The following is a 24,700-nucleotide window of genomic DNA, read 5'->3' on the forward strand; positions in this document are numbered from 1 at the left end:
CTAAGAGAGGGGATCCTAAAGGCTCTTTTTATAATTATACTATTACGTTTATAATAATAAGGATATTTTAAATAGGGCCTATTTAATATACTATTTTATAATACTTTCTGCGCAAAGCTTATTATTTATTTTTATAATAATAATCTAATTTACTACTTAGGTACTTATAAACTCTTTTTTAATTAGTTTATAGTTATAAAAAGGAGGCTTTTTATATTCTTATTAACTTAGACGTATTACCGGCTACTTAGTAAGTTATTAAATAAGCTCCTCGTATTAATACTATTCTTAGTTTTAATTTTTAATTATTATTTCTATTATCTTATAGAAGTAGGTTATTATTAGGCTTATAAGGTTTATTAAACTAGCTATTTTAATACTACCCGCGCCTTTATATACGCTTTAACCTCGTATATTTAATAATCGGTTATTAATAAACGCCCTGTTTATAATAAATAAGGTCTTTAAAGTATTAATAAAATAACTAGTCTATAAGAGTAATTTACCCCGATTATTTTTTTTATTTAGCTCTTTTATAAATACTAGTATTCGGGTAGGACTTACCCTATAATAAGCTTATTTTCCTAAATAGAATAGGGTTAAGTAATTAACTCTAAATAGCTATAGCTTATTAGCGCTAATAGCTTTTTATTAATAATTAAGTATTATTTTATTAACGTTCCGTTCGTTTCCGTAATTTATTATTACTTATACTAATTATTTTATAAAAATAGAAGTTTTAGAATTATAAGAGATTAAGCTATAAATACTTAATTAGTAAGGTTATAATATAAGTATAAATATATTATAAAACTAAAGCTTATAAAGTCTTTTATAAGGGCTCTATTTTTTAAAAAGTTCTTTTATAATACGATCCGTATACTAGTTACTAAGTTATTAGCGTCTTATTACTAGCCGCATCCCGAATCTATTATAATTTAAATAAGAATTAGATATATTAATTAATACTAAGTAACTTTAAAAAGATCTTAACTTTTAGCGTATAAGGGGCCCTATTAATAAGCTTCGGAACGTTATTAAATTTATTCACTCGTCGCTTTAATAATATAAGGCCTTCCTCGAGGTTAGTAATAAAACTAATAAGAATAATATATTTACTCTCTTTAAGGAGTCGTCGTAAGAGCTTATATTAACGCTTAATAACGATATAAAATAAAATTCGATATACTTCATAATATAGCGCTTTTTATAAAAAAGAAAGTAGATTTATACCTTCTTAATAACTAATTAAGCTTATAAAGATTTAAAGTAACAGATCCTTATTAAAAACGTTCTTAATAATAATAATTAGTAGCTATTAACTAAGCTAAAGGTAGTACTTAAGCTACTTTACTTTTAAATAATAAGATACTAGGGCTAGGGTAAAAGAGATAGTTATAGCTATTTATAAAAAGTAATAATAAGTCTCGAGTACTTTATTAACCGTCTCGAGGAGTAAAAGAAATTATATAATAAACCTTTTAAAAAAGAAATAGATCTTATAGCTTTTTAAATCGTAGTATCGTAATTATAGTTAATATAAATAATATTACCTCGTTAGTAATTAGCTCGTTATTAATTTATATTTTAACTTCTTTTTTAACCTCTAACTTTAAGTAATATCCCTTATTATATTTAATCTAAGTATATATTTAGGGAGCGGGTAGAGCTACTTCTTAATAATAATTTTAACTCGTAAGGATATTTTTAATTATTAGTTATTAATACTTAGTAGGTCCTTAATAAGTATTATACTAAGTTAAGTAACTCTCTACTTTATACTATAATAATTCCCCCCGACGGAGCAATCCGCCGGGGCCGTACCGTATATTACGTATTAAAGAAAACTAGGTATATTACGCTCTATACCTAACTACTAATTAAAACTCCTAACCTTCCGCCGCCCGCTTATAAGGCGAGCTTTACTTACTCTAACGCGCATAGGACCTCTTAGTACTAGCCTACGTAAGTAATTAAGTCTAGTATAATCTATTCTTTTATATAAGTATTATCGTTACTTAAGGGGTCCCGTAAGAGCTATTTAAGGCGCTAGCTTATTACCCTAACCCTATATACTTCCGGCCCGTTTATTATAGCTATTATAACTAAGCCGGCGTTAATATACTAGATCTTAATATCCGTACTAGCCCGGCTATTTATAGTACTTATAATATTACTTAGCTAAATTCCGTACTATTAAAAAGTACTTTACTATTTCTTAAGTATACTTACGTTAATTACGATAACTATAGCGTTAAGCTAGCCGAAGAGGGCGCCTAGCCTAAGAGGGGTAAACTTATTAACGGGCATCTTTAGAATAGGTTCTCGTCAAGGTAGTATTTTAACTAGCCAACCTCTTAACTAGTTATTTAACTAGCTATTTAGGTAGTAGTTTATATATTAATAGGTTTGTTTAGTAGATTTGTTTAGTAGATTTATTTAGTTTAAATAGAGAGCAGCTTTAGGTAATATTAAAAGCGATAAGGATAAAAAGAATCTTTACGAGCTCTAGTATAAAAAGTAGTAAATATTAGCCTATTTAGCCCTTTCTCTAGAAACCTCTACGTTACTATTAAAGTTTAGAACCTCTATAGTTAAGGGCCGCCTCTAACTATTACGGCCGACTATAATAGCTGACTATTATAGCTAACTATTACGGCTAACCTCTACTATCGACCTTTCTAACCGGCGCCGCTGCCAAAGAGGGCAGCTTACCTATCCCGAATTAAATAGTAGTTTTCGTATTAAAATCACTATATTATGTTAAGTGCGTACTTAGAATACATTGTGCGTATTATATAGTTAAAAAGTATATTATATCGTGTAATTTCCCTTAAAAGCGTGATCCCGTTAAAGTCGATCTTTTGTACTTATAAAGCCGGAAAAAAAACCACCACATACTATAATAATTATTTTTTACTCTAAGTAAGGATTAAAATAGTTAGAGAAGAGGTAGGATATACCTAAGTAGAGCTATTAACTATTTAATATAAAAAAGGGACTCTATAATTATTAATAAAAATAGTATATAAACGAGATAGTAAGTCCTCTTTTTCTTTATTATCTAAGTCCTCTTTTTTTATTACGATAGTTATAAGCTATTTTTAATACCCTTACGATTTTAAAAAGTATTATAAAAGACTCGTAATATTAATAATAATTAATATTTTGAATAATAAACGTAGTAATTAACTACGTACCTAAGCTTAATTAATATTATTTATAAATTATCCCTTAGCCGGTCCTTAACTTAATTTAATAATAAATTAATTATTAGCTAACCTATTTAACGTTAAGTAAGCTTATACTTAATATCTTTAAGATCTCTATAATAATAATAAACTACGAGAGGATATTTAGCTTTATAAAGTTAATTTTAATTTTATAATAATTATTAATAAAATCCTCTATACTAGAGGAGGTTTAATATCTTAAGAACTAGCTTTACGGTAGTATTATAAAAGTAAGAGGTTAATTTTTTAATTAAAAAAGCTAATCGAGGTAAAGTTTATAAGTTAGTATTATAAGGACTTTTATAATAGCTTTATTTAATTCCTAATTAAGAAATTAGTTAAATTTATTAATTAATTATTAAATAATTAAATATAGCACGAGAAATAAGCTAAATAATTAAATACGAACCTTATATTTAATTTGTTTATATGGGTATAAGCGCTGTTTGGTAAGAGTATATAAAGTCTACTAAGTCGTTCTGGATATCCGGTTTGGCTGCCACGAGAATAGCAGTGCTCTGATACGTGGACTTTGTTTCGTTATACTCTATGGTATCTGATAACTCGCTAACAATGGCGTGCTTGATCATGCGGCGAGGAAATTCTCCCTGCATATTCGACCTAGGCTCCAAAACATTGGGCTTGTCAGTGGCCCAGCCACTAGCAAAGACTCTCTTCTAGAAGTTGTCGCGGATACTATTATCAATCTCTGGCATCGGTCTGAAACCTCCAATGGTTAGCTCGAGGTTCGGTGGTCGGGGGTCGTTAAAGATTAGCACACAAGCAATGAGGCTGTCGAAAATCCTCTTTCCCACATCGTCGAGTTGGTGGGCCCCAGAGACAGCGAACCGAGGTGGTTCCGGGGAAGCCATGATGAAATCAAGAGGTGTTGTGATGAGAAGTAGCAGGTGATGTTCCTCTCAGCGAAAACAAATCGGGCGCCAAAGTCCAAGACTTCAGATCCGTTGGTAGAAGATTCTTGCTTGCGTCCGACGTGTGATATTGACGTTGAGTTAGAAAGCAATGGAGTTTGACTGGCAAAAGTTTGAAAGTTATTCAAGTTGGAGGGCAGAAAATTTGAATGAATTCTTCTTCGTGAGTTTGTATGATCAGACATGGGAAGAGAAGAATGAAATGAGAGCTTTTATGGTGTGAAAACCTGGGTGAATCAAAGAATCCCTGGGTGAACAACGAGTTCCATTATCCAATCTATCAGATAAAGACCATGGTCGCATGATATACGCCATCTTAGGGAGTTCCACTTGAAGAAGTAAAACTCAAAGAAGAAGGGAAGAGATAGTCCATACTATATATAGAGTACTTGGTGCGTCGTGAAAGCGCCTTATCAAGCCTTTGCCCCTTGCGCGACCAGTCCCAGCGCCTAACAAGCGTGTTGCTTTGATGTGATCCAAAGTTGGAAGTCAGGAAGGCAGGTTTGCTGATGTTTGAAATGGAAATGAAGGAACAGCAGGCTCAATGGAATAAAAGATGAAATATTTAGGATTTTGTCCAGGAGCAAAAAGTCGAACGCATCTTCCATATGAATTCATCATGTTAGGCCGATATCGAAAAAGAGCTCCGTCAAATGGAGCCATCTTACGAACTACATCATTAGATAAGTACTTGCAGTAGAAACACGAATGAAAACACCTCCGGGTACGTGTATTGAGGCGTTCTGGCGAAATCAAGAGTTCATGCTATGCTTTTACGATCATTCCTTTCCATGTGGCCCAAACAAAGCAAAGCCAGCCTCCATCCATAATCCGGGTATCAATCAGTCCTTTCATCTCCCTTTAATCACCCCTCAAAAGCTGCTCGTGGACCAAGAAGTTTTTTCGAAGCTCCTCCTTCTCCAACCAATGCTCCTCGACCAGCCGAACCTGCTTCAGTTCACTCGTATCCTCGGTGTTGGCGACTCTAAGCTGCAGAGCCAAGTTGAGGAGACGCAGGCGGCCCCAGTAGACGATTTTGTCCCAGTTCCAGCCGCCGACGCGCTCCTTCTCGTTGGTGTCGTAGTGCATTCCGACCTCGACCGAGGCCTCCTCGAGAGTGAGGTCGCCCTCGATATCGATCGAAGCGTTAGAGAGCTCGGAGCCGCGGTGACCCTGCTGATCGACCCAGAAGAAACTGGCATCGACGTCCTCCCAGCGATCGCCGACCTTCATGCTGACCTTCAGCAGGACAGATTGGCCGGCGCGGCGGTATCCCGGGACGCTGCCGTTCTTGGGCACATCTTGGTTGAGGGTGCCGATGGTAAGGGAGGCCTCGTCGTTGGTGCGCTTGGGGAGCTGGCCCGGGGCCCTATTTTCCTTGTTCGTCGTCCAGCCCTTGGCGAAGACGCGGTTCCAGAATTCACAGCGGACGTTGTCGAGAGTTTCGGGGTCGACGGGGTAATTGCGCGGGATGAGGGCCTGCAGGAGGTCGTCGCACATGCGCTGCTGTGAGGCTGAGAGCTGGCCTAGGCCTGCGATGGCAATCATGGCGCCCTGCAATTCCAGTTCACTGTAGTACTGCATGGTTAGCTTTGTTTTAGTCTGAATGCATCAATGCAGATTTAATGCTAGTTAGAGGGGTTGTACCGGAAAGACGACTGTGATTTGGTGAGTGTGTGTTTGTCCAGATGCTTTGTTGTGGTGGTGGAAGCGTGAGGGTGAAAGATTTCGCAAAGTGTGTGTGGAAGACACAGGCAAAGGACGAAAATAAGGTTGAAAAGTGTTTGCAGATGGAAGCTTGTCCTTGTGCAGTGAGGGATGAAAAATTGGGAAAAAGTAGGGTAGGTTGTTGTGTGGTTGCTGGGACTGTTGACAAAGTCGGACGCGTCTGAGATGCTCTGGGAATTCACCTTCACTTCGAACGCAGCAGATCCCTCCTATTTTATGGACCCACTGGGAGAATCTCGACACTCAAGAAACAATTCAATTGTCCTGGTGACCATGCAATGGCAACTCAGTCCACACAAAAGGGGAAGTTCATCAACAAGACAACTGGAAGAAGCTCCTTGTTGCGATGTATCAACGATGACTTTAACACTTTTGACATGCCTCGATCTGTCTGAAAGGACTTTCGGGATGTTCTAGACAAGAAGGGGGAAGCTAGTGGCTACTTCATGCTCAAAGCTGGTCTTCAGTTTCCTATCGGCTGGACTGTCTTCCATGAGACTAGGCGGTCAATACGATGTAAAGGAATCTGAGCATGAATATCATTGAATTTCCGACTTAAGTGTCGGCTCTTGATTGTCTCATAGCTCAGCATGTCTTTATAAAATCGCTAGCTACCCAAGTCTACTTCTTGGACTGGCTGTTTTGCTCAAACTGTGTTCCCCACGCGAAAGCCATATAAGTGTACGTTAGTTCACTGAAATGAATACCTCGATCTCAAAATGAAGTAAACGATTATTACAGCTCGTTGTACTCCATGAGCTCAAATTAGCAGACCACGTCTTGTGACTTTGGATATTGGACAACACATAAGATGTCAATATATTCCACATGAGGACATGATTCACTGCTACAGTCGGTCCATGACTCCATCCTTGATCGCGTATCAATCCTCGAGGCTTCGAGTAAACTGGTCAAACCTCTTGTTTCAAACCTCATCACGAACAGACACCGGACCAAGCAACCTAGACAGATATTACCACCACCAAATCACGCACACTACACCACGCAGCCCACGCCACCAACGACCGCCGCCACAATCACTGTGGTCACCCCGAGCACCGCGAACATCACCACATCCATTGTCATCGCAGCAGCCACAGCAGCACCTACCACCGCACTCCCGCCAACGAAGCACCCTCCTCGGGCCCAGCAATCTACCTCCACTCCGAATGCGTCACCCACCGCAAGGCCAAAGCCTGCGGCTACATCGGGAAGGCCCTCGGCTCCGCCATCGAGCGCTACCCTATCGTCCGACAGAGGCTGCAGCATTGAGTGACTGAGGGTCCCCTTCGCACACCGGCGATGACGATGGGGGGTGATGGTGGTGCGAGTACGGCTGTGACGCTTTCTGCGGATGACAAGGGGTTGAAACAGAAGGTTGTGGTTTTCGTAGGTGCGAAGGCGAGTTTGGAGATGATTGCTGCTATATGGGGCGTTATGTAGGATAGGACCAAGTATGGCCATTAAGTCAGGGTAAGTTATTTGGAGATTGGGGGAAGCGGTTTCCGTACATGGCCGGTTTGATCTTTGACGAAGTATATAAAGTTGCGCATTGCGATGGCGAACAGCTGGACTGTTTCGCGTTGTGTATTTCAGTCGACTTTTACGTCCCTCAGAGGGAGCTAATCCAAGCAATTCCTAGCGTATCATGGCATGAACGTGAACATGAGTGAAGGATATAAAGATCAAAAGTCACCTCATAATGCTTGTAGAGCGAATCTTGAATCACCGCGTGGGCGGTCTTGATGCTATAATCATACACTATCTACGGTAGCCAGACAGATCCATATCCAGCGAAAGGTCGTCATCATGAAAATCCCCCGTTCTCCATCCAGGAGGGTTAACCCAAAAAAAACCGTACGCCCGCTAATTGCCTTTTGTATTCCCATCACGCGCGGGAATCCCGCCTCAGAAGGCTTCCCACGTCGTGTAACTTGACGTTCTCCATCGGCTGCGCCCCGCGATCCACCCGGCCCCACCCGGCGCCCCAAGTCGGAAAAACGCCGGGAGCCGCGGGATCGGCAGGCATCTGCTCGTCAGCGGCGCCCATGTTTCTCCCAGTGTATGCGGAAGATACACCGCTGTTTCGTATGCTCATCGCGTACTCGTCTGTTCCACCACCAATGCTGCTGCCGCTGCCGCCGCCGCCCCTTTCTCTCCGCCTCTTGCGCCAGAACCGGGTCTGACTCCTTCTTCTACGCTCTTCCTCTGCTAGGAGGTCGGGCGACGTCATGATACCGACACGTGCTGCTTTGACGGTGCTTGTACGTGGGTAGTGGAATCCTGCGGGGTGGCCACCGCCGAAGGGATTCCACTTCGATTGCGGGCGTGGGTAGTGCGATATGCTGCCGTTGCGACCGCGGTTGTAGGATGTTGGTGTCTCGCCGGCAAGTTCTTCGAGGGTCATGCCCTTGGTCTCCGGGATGAGTAAGGATGACAGCATGCCTAGAAACATGAATAGTGCAAACAGCTCCAGGAGACGGTCGAGCCAGGGCGCGCAGTGGTCGCCGTGGCAGTCGCCAGGAACGTCTTTCGCGAGCAAAGGGATGCTGATAACCTGCGCCAAGATGGCACCAACTTTGCCCATCGCTGCAGAAATTCCGTGTCCAGTAGAACGGTATCGGGTCGGGAAACATTCGCCAGGAACGATAAATGTGGTAGTGTTGGGGCCAAAATTGAAGAAGAACTGGCCAGTGATGTATAAAGTGAGAAAGACAGCATCGGTCAACTGATGGAGCAGGAAGCCGAGCACGCAGAAAATGACGGTGAGCATAAAGAAGCCCATAATCTGGATGGGTTTACGGCCGAGGGTGTCGATGGTGAAGACAGAAACCCAATAGCCAGGGATCGCACCAGCGCACGCCAAGATGATCAACCCTACGGCTTGGTTGTGTAGTCTCTTGTAAAAGTTGGCCCCGTCGGCATAGCCAATGGTTTGCAACACCACGGTGCTATTCAGCCCGAGACCATAAAAAGCCAGATCCTGTTCCGCACATCAGTATGCCTAGACCGAGTGATTTCTTCGAGTGTTGTGTGACTCACTAGGAAGAACCAGGAAAAGGCAGTGCCCAAAAGCATTTTAAAGTGCTTCCACTGCGTGAAGTATGCCCAGGCATCAGGCCAGGATGCCGCCGGAGTGTTGTAACCGGGACCGGTCTCCTTCTTCATCTTGAACTGTAAATCCGTATCGTAATCACCTTTTGACTTGCTCGCCATGTACGCTCGGATATCCGCATCGGCCTTCTCGACGTCTTGCTCCACGTCAAAGGTGTATCGGGGCGTCTCTGGGATCGTGATTCGGTAGTACAATGCTATGCAGGCGGGCACGGCGCCCATGCCGACGATGATGCGCCATGAGCGGTCGGCAGCAAGCTGGCATCGTGCGTGGCAGTCGCCGAGAGTGTGGACGTCGAGGTAGGAGTCCTTGAAGGCTTCGGCAGTGACTAAAGCCACGACGGCTGCACCGAGCTGACCCATGCCTTGCATCGAGAATACGGCCGCAATCATGGCTCCTCGCCATCGGGTTGGCGCAAACCTGTGGACCGCGTCAATCCCAATTCTTGAAATTAACGGCCTAAGACCCGACTTACTCTGATGTAATGACTGAACTGAGCGGATAATCACCTCCAATGCCGACGCCCTTGGTGTCGTTAGCAATGGCATATGAACAACAAAAACAACATACAAGGCACTTACCATGATAACCCTCCAGAAAATCATCAGTCCAGTGAAGCTAACCGATTGACTCGGAGAGACCAGCGCGGCGCTTAACGTCGCCAAGATGATGATTCCAAGTTCCACACCATACATCCTTCTTCTGCCAAAGACGTCGGCCAACCAGCCGAACACAATTTGGCCAACAATGATTCCAGCACTGGTTGAAGCCTTGAGAGCCGAGTTTACCGGCCCCGGCAGTTCGCCGTTGTTACCGCCATAACCATGCGCACTCGATTCAGGAGGCCCTTGCCAAAACACTACGCCGAGGAGGGTAGTGATGAGGTTGATGGCAAAGATGTCGTACGAGTCGAGGAAGAAACCAACACCCGCAACCAGAATAGCCCTTACATCTGCGGTTTGATGTCAGTCTTGGTTGAGAAGCGCAAAGCGCAAAAGGTTCGGTGCAGACTAACGGTACAAGCCAAAAGGAACCTTGTCAATTTCGCTCAGTGCTAATCGCCTCCTTAACGAGGGGTCTGTAATGTGAGAGTAGTCGTTTGCAAAGTTGTGAAAGGCCTTGTTGCCTCCATTCGTCCGCCGATGAATCCGTTCCGTGGACGGAGTCATCGGCGGCGGTAACATTTCGTCCATCTTGGGAAAGTAGCGTTGTTGAAAGCAAGAGTTTGATGGAAAAGTCGTCGCAATGGCAATGTTGCCCGGTCTATGTCGCCGTCGTCCGCCCAGATGCCATTGTGGAGTGCCTTAATCCGTGTGCTGGGCAGCTCTCGATAACTCCCCAATTCCTTTCTCCAATCCGCAACTTCGTGTCCTTCCGTCGTCGAGGCGTATGTCGTCGCTTAAGTCCGTAGCTGGTGTGTCTTTGAACCGGGAATTTCTGACGTTCGAGTATCGAGAGTCAACGCGATCGTGGCTGAAATTTGTTGGATAACCACAGGCTCGGCTAAGATTTGGGCGACTCGATCTCAACTGCGCGGGGCGTGAAGGGCGTAGGAGAGTTTAAAGGGAAACGCCCGAGGGCCACAGACATGCATACCACACATATATTCCGCCTGATCCGTTCTTACAAGACCTCTGCAATGGGGCGAGGGGCTGAAGTTGGGTGACAGGGGCTCGGCAGGGCAGGCAAATGGCAGGGGGATGCTAGTCAAAGGGGGGAGGGCCCGCGACGTGGCCGATTGGATGAGTGGAAGGGATGGGCATGGACTTGAAGAATGTCCGTGTTATGTTGTTAGTAATTCCTTCCTCTGACCTCACAGTACGCAGTAGCGTGTTAAGAATAGCCGTTTGAATACAGAGTTGGAGAGTTTGCAAAGACGCAAGAGGGGATTGGTCGGATGCTGGGGAAAGCAAAGATGGGGGCGGAATGGATGGAACGATTGTAATGTTAAACAAGGGAATGGTTCGCATCTGTCACCGTGTCACGTCCTGTTTGTCAAACCGATCCCGGATCCGGTTGCAGCCAACATCGTCAAAGGAAGGGGAGCCCTAAAGCTAATCGCCACAGAGACAGAGAGAGTGTGTGTGGGTGTGTACTGTATCCGTACGGATACTGGGGAAAAGGGACAAGATAGAGTGTGAATGGGTGGTCGGGCAGAAGAAAGTTTGTCTGCGTTTTAAGCCAAGGGCAAGAGTCCGACCCCGAAGAACAATGTCTCAACTCACGGCGCTAACGAGAAACATCGAATGAAGCAGGACTGGGGAATCATACTTTTGTCTCTGTCAGAATAGGCGACGAGATGGACAAAAGCAGTCAAGACCAGGGCCGTATTTCTCATGGTTGCAATAGGGCACCTCGTGAGCTTGTAAAAGGGGGAAGCCGGTTGCCAATGGTCAGGCAGCAGACGATGGATGCAAGTTGCAGGCTGCGATGCGATGCCACGTGCTGTCGATAGCCGTCCGGTACGGATTTCTGCCTCGGTGGGGCGCCGGTGGAGAACGTTGAAGAATAAACAGGCCCCCAGCCGTTGGTAGACTTGCACATCATTTTGCTAGTTGCCTTTTGGCCTGTGTTCTGATCTGGGCCCTCCTTGCTGGAGTGCTAAAGCTTTTGCATATGCGGACGCGGCTGGTGATGAAGACGGAAAAGGTGAGGCAGCAAAAGCTTACCAGGATAATTTTGGGTAATAGCGATGTATACAATTGGGACGAAGGACAGAGCGAGCGATATGACGGACTGTAAGGTATCCATCCACGAGGAAAGTTGGCTCCAAACGACAGACGGGCGCTCTTGCCAGGCTCACTGAACGATGCATTATCAGGTCATTTCTAGGCAACCTGGGAGTGAACACAGGTAAACTGACCTGTGGCCCCCCCGGTTACCTGACCTGACCAAGGAAAAGGGACGTGACCTGAGCGCTCTTTTGATTAGTCCGTAAAAAAAAGTAGGTCCAGCTAACCTAATTCTAAACTAATCTTAAACTAGTTCGGAACTAATTTAGAATTAGTTTAGAATTAATTTCAAATTATAATTTAAATATAATAAAATATACTTATTCTAATATAAAAAATATTTTTATAAATATATTATACTTATGAAAGTACTTAGTAATTAATTTAAATAGAAGAATTTAAGTTTTTAATTTTTAAAATTATATTTTAAATAGTTTTAAAGTTTATTTAGAATTAGTTTAGAATTAGTTTAGAAATAATTCTAAATTAATTTCTTATTAGTTTTAATATTTAATAATAGTTTTATATTTTAATTTTAGTTTTTATAATATTATTTTTCCTTAAAATACTAAGAAATATATATTTATAAATAATTTAATTAAAAACAAAGTTTTAATATTAAGAATTATTTATATTATACTAATTAAGTATAAAACTAATTTAGAATCGATTTTGAATCGATTCCGGATTACTTCTAGATCACCTACGGAGTGGCACGGGCCATACTCACGTGAAAATGTGGGGTGGTCAGCTAACACCCCCCCCCCCCCCCCACAGGTCAGTTTACCTGTGTTCACACCTGGGAAGGCAGGTGCAGCCCAGCGTATCCACTTTCCTTCTCCACCGTTTAACAGCTTTCATCTGGTGCCTTCCACCTTCCACCTTCCACCTTCCAGGTTCTGAATGAGTGTCTGACTCTTTCCGCATGCATTGGGCGACGCTGGGCGCGACGGATCTGGCAGGGAAGACGCGCTTTATGCGGGTGGCTCTTTCCCTACCTGACCTTAGCCAAGTTCCCAAGAATCAACGTCGCCCCCACCGCGATCCATCCAGGTTCCCAGACATCGACTCGGCAGAGCAGGGGTGCTCCTTCTAGAAGGACGCTGGAACGCCGACCACACGGAACTCTTTTGACGCAGTCACCCAAACGGCACCTCCAATGTCCCATTCCTTTTTGTGCATCTCTTCCGCACAGGAATCCCCGACGTCGCATCAAACACGTTGAAAACACGTCCAGTCTCTTTCGGCCCAGATCAACGAACCAAATGCTGCTCTCTGTCTCTCCATTGACCACCTCTCACCTGACTGGCACACCGAGGCTCGAAATGCGGGCAGACGCCTACCTTAGGTACGCTCATAGCAACGGCTGTTAGGTTAATACGTACTGAAAAGGCCTCCTGCCAATTTCCTCCTCTAATAATTCCCTCTCTCACCGGTAGTCCGCACGCCTCACTCACGACACTTAATTACTCAATAGCCCCCCACGGCCTCCAGATCTGCCAGTGCACTCGCTTGGCTCACTGGGCAGGGGATGAGGCAGGGATTCCCCGAGCCAATACTAGGGATTCCCTATCGCACGTGGACCCCACGACACCGAAGCGACTCTTCTGTAGAGTCTTCTGTAGAGTCTTCTGGCCACGTTCAACGTCCTCAGAAGTAGAGGGAGTCTCGAAGAAGAAGGGGGGAGGAGAAGGCTGCAATTCATCACCGCCGAGCGGCCAAGGCGTCTTTCGGCGATATGCCGGTCAGCCTTTGGACGAAGCTGCCGCACCGCACCGTACACACTCACCTGATTTCTACTGTCCCCCGAAATGCCGCTTATCCGGACTACGATCTATCCGTCTTTACAGCAGTATTCTTGGCACACCACCCTCACCACCAGACAAGCTCATCGTCTCTTGTTGTGGCGATAGAGTTTGGTTTCAGTACCTTTATTCTTCCCTTACGGCCGGCTAAGGTATCTAGTATGGACAAGTCATCTACCGTGGATCGTCTCTTCAATAGCCGTTCAACCTCCTTGCTGTGTCATTCGTCCTTTGCAAGCCCTTCGTACGCCACAAATAGGAACTCCTGCTTAGCTTTCAGGCTGCCTAGAGTTTACTGCTGCACTCCCGCTCATGGGAACTACTCCGGCGACGTTCGGGAGGGGGGAGCGGCAATGATTGGGATTTGAGGCTGCCTGGGAAGCAAGGTTGCGAAATCTTCCGCGAGCCTCCCCGAGAACGAGATAGGAGTATGTCTCGTACGCCCGGTCGGCAGCCCGCTTAAGGAGTTTAAAATGCCAAGCTGCGGAACCGCATCCCATAAAGTATGGCTTGTGGTTCATTCAGAGAAGGGAACGTATACCTAGCTCATAAGATCTCACGCCAGGCTCACTCGAGGAGATGAGAAGCATGGATGCCAGTGAGACGCTTCGACATCGATGGGCTCGATATTGTGCTTTGAGGAAGTCCGTGAGAATGATCTTTCCGGTCCATCTGCAGGGACCAAAGTCCCGAAATCAAATCCAAGCTATGTACACGGCCGAGTAGGGCCAAGTAACATTAGGTAATGCGGCATTATCGTTTGCATGAGATTCATTACATTCATGTTCCACTCCGTAGTCCAGATTTCAAAATCACGTCAGAGGCACGATTGCAAGACACTGCATGATCCAAACCCAAAATTTTCCCCATCTATTTCCTTAATCGCTGAGTTGTTGAAAAAGACTCCAGACCTGTTGAAACAAAAAAACAACCCATGAAAAGAGATTGTGAGAGTCTGCCCGTTTGGCCCTCTCTACCTATATTGCACACCCATTTTTCACTCCCCCCCCCCCCCCCCTGTTCGTTACCAGGCGGTAATATCCTCCACCTCGGCCTCGCCAAACGTGCTGCTCTTAGTCAGCTGTCCAACACCGACCTCCTCCACCTCCTCCCCTTGCTTCTCCATGATATCCGGCAGCGTCTGCTTGAGGAAATCCAGCACGTAGCGGTTCACCTGCTCAAACTGGAGCAAGAAGGCGTCGTGACCCTCGGGGCTGTCGATGCGCTCGAGGCGGGCGTTCTTGACGTGCTCGGCGATCTCTTCCTGCTCGGCAAAGGTGAAGAGGCCGTCCGACTCGATGCCGAGGACGAGGGTGGGCTGCTCGATGAGGGCGAGGGCCTCGGCGATGGTGGGGGCGCGGTCGCGGGAGACGTCGTGGGTGTCGAGCTTGCGGGTCATAGCGATGTAGCAGTTGCTGTCGAAGCGCTTGACGAACTTTTGGCCTTGGTAGCGGAGGTAGGATTGCGCGGAGAAGTAGGTTGATGTCGGAAGCTTGTCTCCTCCGGTCAAGCTGTCTGTTGTGGTTGTTGCGGTGGTCGTCTGGGGTCCGTGGAATTGGGGGTCCAGTGACTCCGGGACAGCTGCCTCCGCCGCTGCCGCCCCGTTGACGGGCGTTCCCTCTGTCGTGCTGCCACCCTGGCTGTTCTGCCTCGAGAGGCCGACGCGCTTGACGTTGTGTCCGTCGTTGTGGATGTGGAAGTGCGCCTCGGACGGCGTGCTGGGTCTGGGCCGCTCGCGGATGATTTGCCGCCTCGACGGGTCCGGGATGTTGCGTCCGAAGCGGGACTCGAAGGAGTTGCGGCTGCGGTAGGTCAGGAGGGCCGACATGCGGGCGGCGCCGAGACCCGTGGAGGGCGGGTCGTCAAAGGGATAGTAGCCGTCGTCGTATTTGGGGTCGGCGTAGATGCTCTGGCGCTGGGCCTCGCCCCAGCTGATGCCCCAGGCGCTGTGTCTGCTCGAGGTCGCGATGGGGACGACGCAGCGGATGTAGTCCTTGCCGAGGTAGGCCCATTCCAGGACGAACATGCCGCCTAGTGAGCCGCCGATGACTGCGGCGATTTGCTTGACGCCGAGGTCGTCCAGCAGTAGCTTGTGAAGGCTGCGAATATGTTAGCCCTGGGCATCTAGCCATGGTGATAGAGGGTGGACTTACTTGACATCGTCACGGATCGTGGTCAAGGGGAACTCGGGTCCGTAGATGCCCTTCTCGGGATCTCCATCCTTGGCTGTGACAGGACTCGCCGTGCCGTACGGGCTTCCCATGGCGTTCATGCATACGATGAAAAACCGCGATGTATCAAACGCCCTACCAGGTCCTCCGAGAAGAGGACCCCACCAGTCGCTGACGTCTGCGCTGCCGGTCAAGGCGTGGCAGATGACCATGGCATTATCGCCGTTGGGCGAGAGCTTGCCTCTGGTCGTGTAGGCGACGGGAACATTGTGAAGAGTGACTCCCGATTCAAGGGTGAATTCAGGAATGATGGCGAACTGTTGCTCCGGAATCAGGGTAGCAAACGGGTTCTCAGGCTGCGTTTGGGTTCTTTCTTGCGGGTATTCAGCAACCGGTCTCATTACTTGATAAGAAGAACGTTCTCATGACATTTCAAGATGGGATTACGAGCAATAGAACAAGAAGTGAGCCACTTAGCTCGCATTGAAGGGATATATGATGTGATTGAGACGAATTGAGAGGCAAATGACACTCCCAGGCTGAGGATAAACTGACCGTACTTCGGCTGAGCGCCGTTCTGTAAATTTTGTGCAGCCATCCCGATCTCGGAATGAACGAGGGGCAGCGTTCGGGATGCGAACTGGGGTCTGGATGTCTTCAATTGAAGATACAAACGGGCCTTGAATAAGGTAGAACAAGGGTAATGTTACTGGGAGTAAAGCCCCTCCGCGATGGCGAGATATGCGAGATATATGAAGAGTCTGGGGATTCCACTTGCTCGATGTGACTGTATGACTGGTCAACGTTCAATGAGGGCAGCCAAAGATTTGCACCGAAAATGGCGTAATGACTGGCAGCTTTGCCGGTATCTTAATCGCAGCCGTTATTTCCACGGCGAATCATTGGCCGCAGGGGATCGATGAGTCAGCCGAGATCCGGTCAATTGGGAGTCAGACAGCTGGCAGGTCTCCAGGGCCGGTACGCTATAATCACCCCCCGTGCATTCACGCGTAGCCAATCCAGAACCCCCAGTTGGTGGATGCCCCATAAAAGAAAAGCTACCCAGGTACTTAGTACCTTCCTCCGGTACCTTCCACCTCGCAGCCTTCCTCCGTGAGGCTGCTACCCGTTTTCAGTGAAGTGGATCTCAAGCTCGCTCGACTCTGGAGTTGCAACTGCGTCTTCACTCGAGAAATCGTTCATCGTCACCTTTCTGTCGCCAACCCCGAAAATCTCCAACTTTGGAGCGCGACTCTTTCCCGCAATCGCAGCAGCTTTATTTCTTTTCGTCGAGGCGATTGCTTGACCCAACCGATTGTACCAGCTATCTCAACTTTCCTTTGTGCACAGCATTCGCTGAACAAGCTACACGCGACAAGCTTCCGAATCCTTTCAACCGCAAGGCATCTCTCCTCTCCATCCCCAAACGCGCGCGCAAATTTATCGCCTGCACTTTTACTGACTCTGGCGACCTACAGACTGGCTTCATCGAGATAGCGCGATACCCAAATGATACCTTGAAGAAACCCGCGACGAGAGCACGATGCCTCCTAAACGCAAGGCTCGTGGTGGCCCTGCAGGCGAAGGCGGCAGACCCTCGCCCCATCGACCCGGAGACATGCCGCTGGGCCAGCGCGAACGAGATTTTTCAGAGGGCGGAGGCAGAGGCGGCCGCGGTGGCAGAAACACTAGAAGAAACGATCGCCGGGATTCCGCCCAGGGACAACCATCACAGCCTGGTACCCAGTCGGCAAGCGCTTCCCGCGTCACGTCCCCGACTGTCCCTCGCCCGCCCCCTACCCCATCGCAGCCGCAACATCCTGCACCGATTGCAACAGGACCGCCTTCGGCACCAATTTCGCAACCGCCCTCCCCAGTACCGACAAGCTACTGCTATGAGCATCTCACCGACGAGGCGATTACCTCATGGGAAACCGGCAGCAGGCAAAAGCTAGTCACCCATGGAGTCGACTCACGGTCGGATGTGGACATTGAGGAACTGGCCGCCATCTATCAAGAGTTTATCCATGCCGTTATTGAGGGGCGGCTATCACCTGTTGACGCTGGCGCTTGCATGAAAGAGATCCTCGGCTCGGAATCGCAGGAAATGATTAAGGAGTCTTTCTCGTTCGAGCCTCACACTCTCTTTCTCGATACTTTGTCCATAATCTTCGATAATGATCGTGGTCTATTCAGACCTCAGCTCCGCGACTTCATTCAAGCAACAGGCGTCTCGTCCGAGCTTGTGCGCCAAACTCTAGATGCTCAGCTTCTTCAAGATTTGGGCATGATCCGCGAGACCTTCGTCAAGCTTGGTATCAGGCGTGCGACGAATCTTCTTTACCGACAAGCAAACTACAATCTACTCCGCGAGGAGAGCGAAGGTTACTCCAAGCTCATGACTGAGCTCTTCACAACTAGTAGCTCGGAGCCCCCGTCTGCCGAAACGGCACATGCAGCTTTTGAACGTCTCAAGGGCCTTATTGGAACTTTCGATCTTGATGTTGGAAGAGTCCTCGACGTTACACTCGACGTCTTTGCAGCAGTCCTCATCAAGCAGTTCCGATTCTTCATCAAACTTCTCAGAGTCAGCTCTTGGTGGCCGAGCAATCAGAACCCTGCTTCGTCAACATACGCAGGTGGCCTACCTCCCTGGGCTCTGCCCGACTCGTCACACTGGATGACTAGCCAAGAAGTCGAACTTGAGAGTGCCGAGCAAAAGCGCCAACGCGATATCGAGTTCTGGGACCGCGCTCGTGAGGTTCACCTCGATGCATTCTTCCAGCTTGGAGGAAGACAAGTCACAGGCGACCACCTCAAGTTGCTTGAAGAATCAGAGTCTGCATCCGAGGCCGAAGTCAATGCTGCATCGGCATGGATGAAGCTGACGAAGACCCTCCCGCCTCAGGGAAACCGAACCGCTGCCCAGCTGCTTGGTTTCAAGCTACGATTTTACGCCTCCGATGCCAGAGATCCCGATGACGTCCTGCCAGCTAATCTGCTTTACCTTGTCGCACTTCTCGTCAAGGTTGGCTTCATGTCACTGGTCGACATCTACCCACATCTCTGGCCTCTTGACGAGGAGATGGAAGCCATGAGAGAAAAGAAGATGAAGGAGCTAGACGAAAAGGAGAGGCAGAGCCGACCTGGCGCCGCACAAAACGCCCTACTTATGGCGGGTGCCTTGCCTGACGACAGCGCACCGCCCCCCACGACTCGTACTCGAGCCGTTGCAGGAAAAGCAGATGCGGAGTCCAAGGCAGACGCTGCTGCAGACGAAAAAGAAAAGCTACCAGAGCCCATGGAGCAGAAGGCTGCGTTACTCATCTGCCTTTTGACCATTGGCGCCATTCCTGAATCTCTTTTCATTCTTGGCCGCTTCCCTTGGCTACCAGAAGCCTATCCTGAAGTTCTGGACAGGATTCATCGCATTCTCAACTACAGTGTGGAGAAGGTCTACCAAGAAAGTCGGCCAACTCCCGCCCGCTCGGTTGAGCCCGCCTCCAAACCAATTGCCGACATTGATCAGAGCGGTGTACCCAAGGGTTCCGTCAAGCTATCCACTTTACCAGCCAAGAAGTCTATGAGATGGCCATTCCCCGACGGATTCGACGGCAGAGATCAGCATTACAGATTTTACTGGGACGAATGGGCAGACAACGTCCCAGTGTGTCAGACTGTCGAAGACATCTTCACATTATGCGACACGTTCCTGAATCTTTCCGGCGTAAGCATCGGCAAAGATCCTGCATTACTGGCCAAGTTTGTCAGCATCGGTGCGAAGAGTTTGGCGGAAGACCGCTCCCAGCACAACATGGACCGGTGGCAGGACCTCTTGCGGCGCATTCTGGTTCCTGCTCTCAGCATGACCAACGCCAATGCGGCTATTGTCAACTCCGTCTGGGACCTGCTCAAGCTTTACCCTGTCACAACCCGATACTCCATCTACGCCGAGTGGTTTGAAGGCCAGATTTCCCGACTGCCGGCAATGAAGGCAGCCTTCACTCGCACTCGCGTGGAGACCAGAGGTGTGATGAAGCGCATTTCTCTCACGAATCTCAGCGAGATGGCCAAGTCGCTAGCCAAGACCAGCTATTCGTCGCCAGGCATTGTGTTCAGGGAGGCTCTGGGCCAGATCGAGGCTTACGCAAATCTCATCGAAGCATTTGTTGAGTGCGCCAAGTACTTCACTGATCTGGCCTACGATGTCCTGATCTGGTCTCTCGTGAGCTCCATGGGTGGAAAGCGAAGCCGTACTCAGGAATCTTCCATCTTGCTGACCAGCAAATGGCTTCAAGCTCTTTCCAAGTTCGCCGGCAAAGTCTTCAAGCGGTACTCCATTCTAGACTCGACACCTATTCTTCAATACGTGAATGATCAACTCTTCCAGGGCAACTCGACCGACTTGATTATTCTCAAAGAGCTCGTGTCCTCAATGGGAGGTGTTGTGCAAGTTCTTGACTTTACCGACGATCAAATCTTGGCCATGTCTGGAGGAGAGGTACTGCGACGCCAGACACTGCTCAGCCTCCAAGACAAGCGGTTTGAGTCGACTCGCAGCGCCAAGCGCCTCATGCAGTCTCTCGTCGACTCGAAACTCGCTGGACGTCTGCTTATCAACGTTGCTCAATACCGACAAGCTGCCATCTACAAGCTTCCCGACGATGAGGCGCACATCAAGTACATCGGCTCGGTCATCGATGACAGCCATCAGATTCTGGTTCAGTATCTCGATCTTCTACGAACCAACCTTGAGCCTCATGAGTTCGAGGCATTGGTGCCTGCAATCACTATCCTCATGGACGAATTTGGACTTGACGCAAGCCTGGCGTTCCTCATCGGTCGTGAGGGTGTCGCATACAACATGTTCACCAAAAAGCAAGACTCCACAGTCAACATCGACTCCGACGGAGACTTGTCAATGGCCCAAGACGCAACCGAAGCAAAGGAAGCCACTGAGGAGCCGTCTGAGGCGGAGGAGAAGAAGCCGACGCCGGCAGAGGTTCGGGAGAAGGCAAAGAAGGACGCCGGACGCCAGATACACGAGGCGCTCGATCCCATCGTTACGTCAATGAAGTCCATAACTCCAGGTACTTCATGGACCAAGCTCAGCCCAGAGTTCTATGTCCTCTTCTGGGCTCTACAGCTCGGTGACATCGAGGTCCCAGCTGCCAGTTACAACAACGCTCACAAGCGACTCTCGAACCTGAAGAAAGAGCTCGACAGAGATCGCTCCGACATGAGTCGCAGCGGTATCAACAAGAAGGAAGCCAAGAAGGCTGAGCTGCTCAAGATCAGTAACGAACTGCCGAAGGAAGCGGATCTCCAGATGAAGCGAGCGCGAGTCGTACGAGATTATATGACGGATCACATGGAAACCTGGTTCACGGGTTCAGCGGAGAAGTTGAATGGTCTGTCTGATGCGATCCTCGAGCAATGCTTACTTCCCCGGCTGGTGCTCTCCGCTAGCGACGCTGAGTACTGCTACGTGTTTATCAAGAAGCTCCACATGCTTGGCGCACCCAAATTCCGTCTGAAGGCATTGTATGATCGGCTATTCTGCGTCAATAGGCTGCGGGCCATGATCTTCACTTGCACAGTCCGCGAGGCAGAGCACCTGGGCAGGTTCCTCAACTGCATCCTCAAAGACTTGGCTAGGTGGCATCGTGACACGAACGCTTACGACAGAGAAGCGGTCGGCAAGCGCAGCTTCTTCCTTGGGTTTGCTACCGAGTTCGATGACAAGGGACAGCCATCATCTTATTATGATCATGCGCAATTCCGTGACATCTTGTACGGCTGGCACAGCAAGCTCAATTTGGCATTGAAGTCGTGCCTTGCCGGCATGGAATGGATGCACATCCGTAACGCCATGACGATTCTTAAGGCGGTTCTCGATCACTTCCCAGCAATCACCTTCATGGGCACACAGTTTATCGATCAACTAAAGACAATCACAGATCGTGAGGCAGCTTCGAAGACTGCGTCTGCTGGCGAGGAGGGACACCGCGTGGACCTGTCAGTCGCGGCGCAGGGTGCTTTGTCGGAATTACAGAGGAGAAAAGACAAATGGATTATACCCGCCGGCTTCCGCCCGAACATGGTAAGGCAACAAGACAGGCGGAGATTCAGAATCTTACTAACCCGTGTGCAGAATGGCGGAAAGGCCAAGGACGAGTCGACCTCAACCAGTTTGCGCCCGACCGCGACTGAATTCCAGCCTCGATCAGCCAGGTAGGTTTGCCCAGAGAACCCATTTCAAAGGTTAAACTAACATTTGTTCGTAGGACCGCGGCAGAGCAGGAAGACGGCGAAGTCAAGGACGGCGAGGTCAAAGACAGCAAAGATGCTGGATCCCGATCAGCAGCACCCTCGGCACCAGCTACGCTTACTCAAAAGGATCCCAACTTGCCTCCCAAGCCCTCGGCCTCCCAGCCGGACACAGCAAAGGGAGGCTTCCCGCGTGGCGACATCGGGTCCGCCACTTCGAGCAAGCCGCCAACACCAAAGCCGGCGAATGCAACGCCCTTGCCGAACAATATGAACCACCGGGATGTGCCTAGATCGACTCCTACACCTACGGGATCAGACAGAAGTGCGCACAACCTGCCCAAGCGACCAGACGTCCCTATCCCTGGCCATTTCGGTCGTACTCATTTCACTCCTGACGCTTTGCCAGACCGGGTCCGAGAACCGAGAGATGCACGAGAACCTCGCGGTCCTAGGGATACAAGAGAGTCTCGAGATACCAGAGATCACAGGGACCCACGCGAGCCCTCAAGAGAACCCAGATTCGCCGAGCCATCGCGGCCCGACCGCAGTCGAGACTTTTCTGGACAAGACAGGAGAGGACCAGATGCTCCACCTAGAGAACCTGGTCGCCTTTCCGAGAAAGATTGGCCCTCGAGACCAGACTCGCTGCCCCCTCGCCGCGATCACGGGCCCCATGAGCGCGAAGGTCGTCCCTCCCGAGATAGAGTGCCTCCAACAAATGGACGTGTGTCTGAATCGGGCAGACTGTCTAGAGAACCTGCTGTCGCCACCCCGCCATCTCAACCTACGCAGAAGCCAGCGGAGGATCCTCCTGTCAACCCTGCTCGCCTGGCCTTGATCCAAGGAGACCAACCTGGTAGGTCTAACCGCTCAGACCGCCCGTCTCGATCATCAGAGACAGACCGGCGGAGTGGCCGGGGACCGCGCACTCAGGAGACTCAGAGCCACGAGCAGCGGACTCTTGACCAGCGTGCTCCGGAGCCTGACCGTACTGAATTGATCAACCCTGAGCGTGCTGCCCTGATCGGTGAGCCACAAACCGAAGCGCCAGCCAGGCCGACAAGGGATGAGCCCAGAGACCGAAATTCTCAACGAGGTCATTCGCCGCGGAGAAACGGGCGATTCAATCCAGAAGCACCAGCAGAGCCTGCGAGGGATGACAGACACGGCCGCTCCCATCACTCGGATCATCGATCCTCTGGAAGAGAGACGCATGCGGAGCCTCCTGCCTATAACCCCAGAACAGAACGTATAGGCGACAGGGACGGTGACCGTTCTGGCCAAGACAAGGGTAGAGACGCATTCCTGGGTCCTGGTCGAAACTCTGAACCTGACCACAGCCGCACTGCTCACCAGGACCAAAACTACGGTCGTCTGAACCCAATCCAGTCGGTACTTGCCCCGAACGAGGTTCCACTAGGACCCCGTGGTCGTGGTCGAGCGGCTGCCCGAGGTGGATCCGCGGGCACCCCCAACTCACGATCTGATGGTCGTTTCCCGAATGCAGACAGCCCGGCGGCGCCCGAAGAACGGCATCCACCCACAGGTCCGGCCTCAGGCAGAGGACGTCGTAATCAGTACGAGTCTAATCCGCCCGTCAACTCTCCGTCTGCTATGACGCCGACCCCAGCAGCACACCCCGATCGCGCACGTGCTATCAACTCGGGCCCGGCAGGCTCACCAACTCCAGCCTCGGGAGGACCTACCTTGGCTCCTGGTATTCATCCTGATCGACTGGCACAGATTGCACCACCACCGCCTCCGCCTCCTGGGCAGCCACCTAGTCACGGTCACTCTCGGCCGCCACTGCCCCCTATCAACACACCAGACCGCCCGTCAGGAGGCCAAGGTAACAACAACCGAACACCGACAGGCAATTTCCCAGCTCCTACCGATGGGGTACCATCAGGACCGTCATCGAATGATCGAGGTCGCAGCGGCGGCAGTCGTAGACAGCTTGCGGGTATCAATAGCACTTTGCAGCAAGCACAGGCCAACATGCCTGAGACCAACAGAGGCACAAGTATCCGCGGGCGTGGGGTTGCCAGAGGTAGTATCGCTGGCTCCGATGCTCAAGTTCTGACAGGTGCATCACCGGTGTCTACGCCAGTCCAAGAACGTCCGAACCCTGTGGGACAAGAAAGGGCTCAGGCAAACGGTGAGGATCATTCACAAACCGAACACGATCGCAGCCGTCGCGAGCATCGTTCAGAGCGTGGTCGGCACTCAAGGCGCAGCAGTCGTGAACGAGAACGCAGTCCTGGTCGCGAAAGGGAGGGCAAGGAGCCCCGTGAGCACAGGGAGAGAAGGTCCGGAGCTCAAAACCAGTCATCCACTGGTCGAGACGAACGTGAATCCCGGCGTTCTGGTCGAGAGCCGTCCGGCAGCACTAGGGAGTCGCATGCGAACCCTACCCACGGCAGTAACCGGGAGAACACAGGAAGCAGTCGCGAAACTCGCCATCGGACCGATCGCGGAGATGGCGGACGTGGAGATGCAGCGACGGGGCCAAGGAACGAAGAATGGGCTGGGAATCCGCGGAGCGCGCCCAGAGGAGGACCTCGCGAGGGAGGTCTACGACCGAACGATGACCGACGCGAAGATCGGGGCCGAAAGCGTCGAAGCGAAGATGCAGCAGGCTTTCCCAACGACCGAGAAAAGAGGCAGAGACGCTAGGAGCGGGAACTGATCTTCTGAAGGAATAAAGGCGA

At 49.4% G+C, this 24,700-nt stretch overlaps 6 protein-coding genes across 6 annotated transcripts; 1 reads left to right on the forward strand and 5 right to left on the reverse strand.

Annotated features, from left to right (window-relative positions):
* Nucleotides 1-4,993, reverse strand: CLUP02_17625 (uncharacterized protein; the record flags this gene model as incomplete). Its single annotated transcript, XM_049296533.1, has 6 exons — nucleotides 1-15; nucleotides 3,704-3,910; nucleotides 4,015-4,324; nucleotides 4,555-4,705; nucleotides 4,857-4,908; nucleotides 4,970-4,993. 6 exons carry the CDS (start codon nucleotides 4,991-4,993, stop codon nucleotides 1-3), a joined length of 759 nt encoding a protein of 252 aa, XP_049137757.1.
* A 33-nt stretch (nucleotides 4,994-5,026) lies between these two features.
* CLUP02_17626 (uncharacterized protein) lies at nucleotides 5,027-5,749 on the reverse strand (the record flags this gene model as incomplete). The annotated part of the gene is made up of 1 exon (XM_049296534.1): nucleotides 5,027-5,749. The coding sequence occupies one exon, from the start codon at nucleotides 5,747-5,749 to the stop codon at nucleotides 5,027-5,029; it is 723 nt and encodes a 240-aa protein (XP_049137758.1).
* A 1,140-nt stretch (nucleotides 5,750-6,889) lies between these two features.
* CLUP02_17627 (uncharacterized protein) lies at nucleotides 6,890-7,162 on the reverse strand (the record flags this gene model as incomplete). Its single annotated transcript, XM_049296535.1, has 1 exon — nucleotides 6,890-7,162. One exon carries the CDS (start codon nucleotides 7,160-7,162, stop codon nucleotides 6,890-6,892), a length of 273 nt encoding a protein of 90 aa, XP_049137759.1.
* A 619-nt stretch (nucleotides 7,163-7,781) lies between these two features.
* On the reverse strand, nucleotides 7,782-10,201 carry CLUP02_17628 (H+ symporter; the record flags this gene model as incomplete). Its single annotated transcript, XM_049296536.1, has 5 exons — nucleotides 7,782-8,876; nucleotides 8,936-9,428; nucleotides 9,484-9,533; nucleotides 9,590-9,960; nucleotides 10,024-10,201. 5 exons carry the CDS (start codon nucleotides 10,199-10,201, stop codon nucleotides 7,782-7,784), a joined length of 2,187 nt encoding a protein of 728 aa, XP_049137760.1.
* Nucleotides 10,202-14,569: 4,368 nt separating this feature from the next.
* On the reverse strand, nucleotides 14,570-16,314 carry CLUP02_17629 (homoserine O-acetyltransferase; the record flags this gene model as incomplete). Its single annotated transcript, XM_049296537.1, has 3 exons — nucleotides 14,570-15,644; nucleotides 15,699-16,137; nucleotides 16,272-16,314. The coding sequence occupies 3 exons, from the start codon at nucleotides 16,312-16,314 to the stop codon at nucleotides 14,570-14,572; spliced, it is 1,557 nt and encodes a 518-aa protein (XP_049137761.1).
* Nucleotides 16,315-17,259: 945 nt separating this feature from the next.
* Nucleotides 17,260-24,665, forward strand: CLUP02_17630 (THO complex subunit 2; the record flags this gene model as incomplete). Its single annotated transcript, XM_049296538.1, has 3 exons — nucleotides 17,260-21,819; nucleotides 21,871-21,950; nucleotides 22,004-24,665. 3 exons carry the CDS (start codon nucleotides 17,260-17,262, stop codon nucleotides 24,663-24,665), a joined length of 7,302 nt encoding a protein of 2,433 aa, XP_049137762.1.
* Between the last annotated feature and the right edge of the window lie 35 nt (nucleotides 24,666-24,700).

This window comes from Colletotrichum lupini, chromosome 10, assembly GCF_023278565.1.
Source record: "Colletotrichum lupini chromosome 10, complete sequence".
NCBI lineage: Eukaryota > Fungi > Ascomycota > Sordariomycetes > Glomerellales > Glomerellaceae > Colletotrichum > Colletotrichum lupini.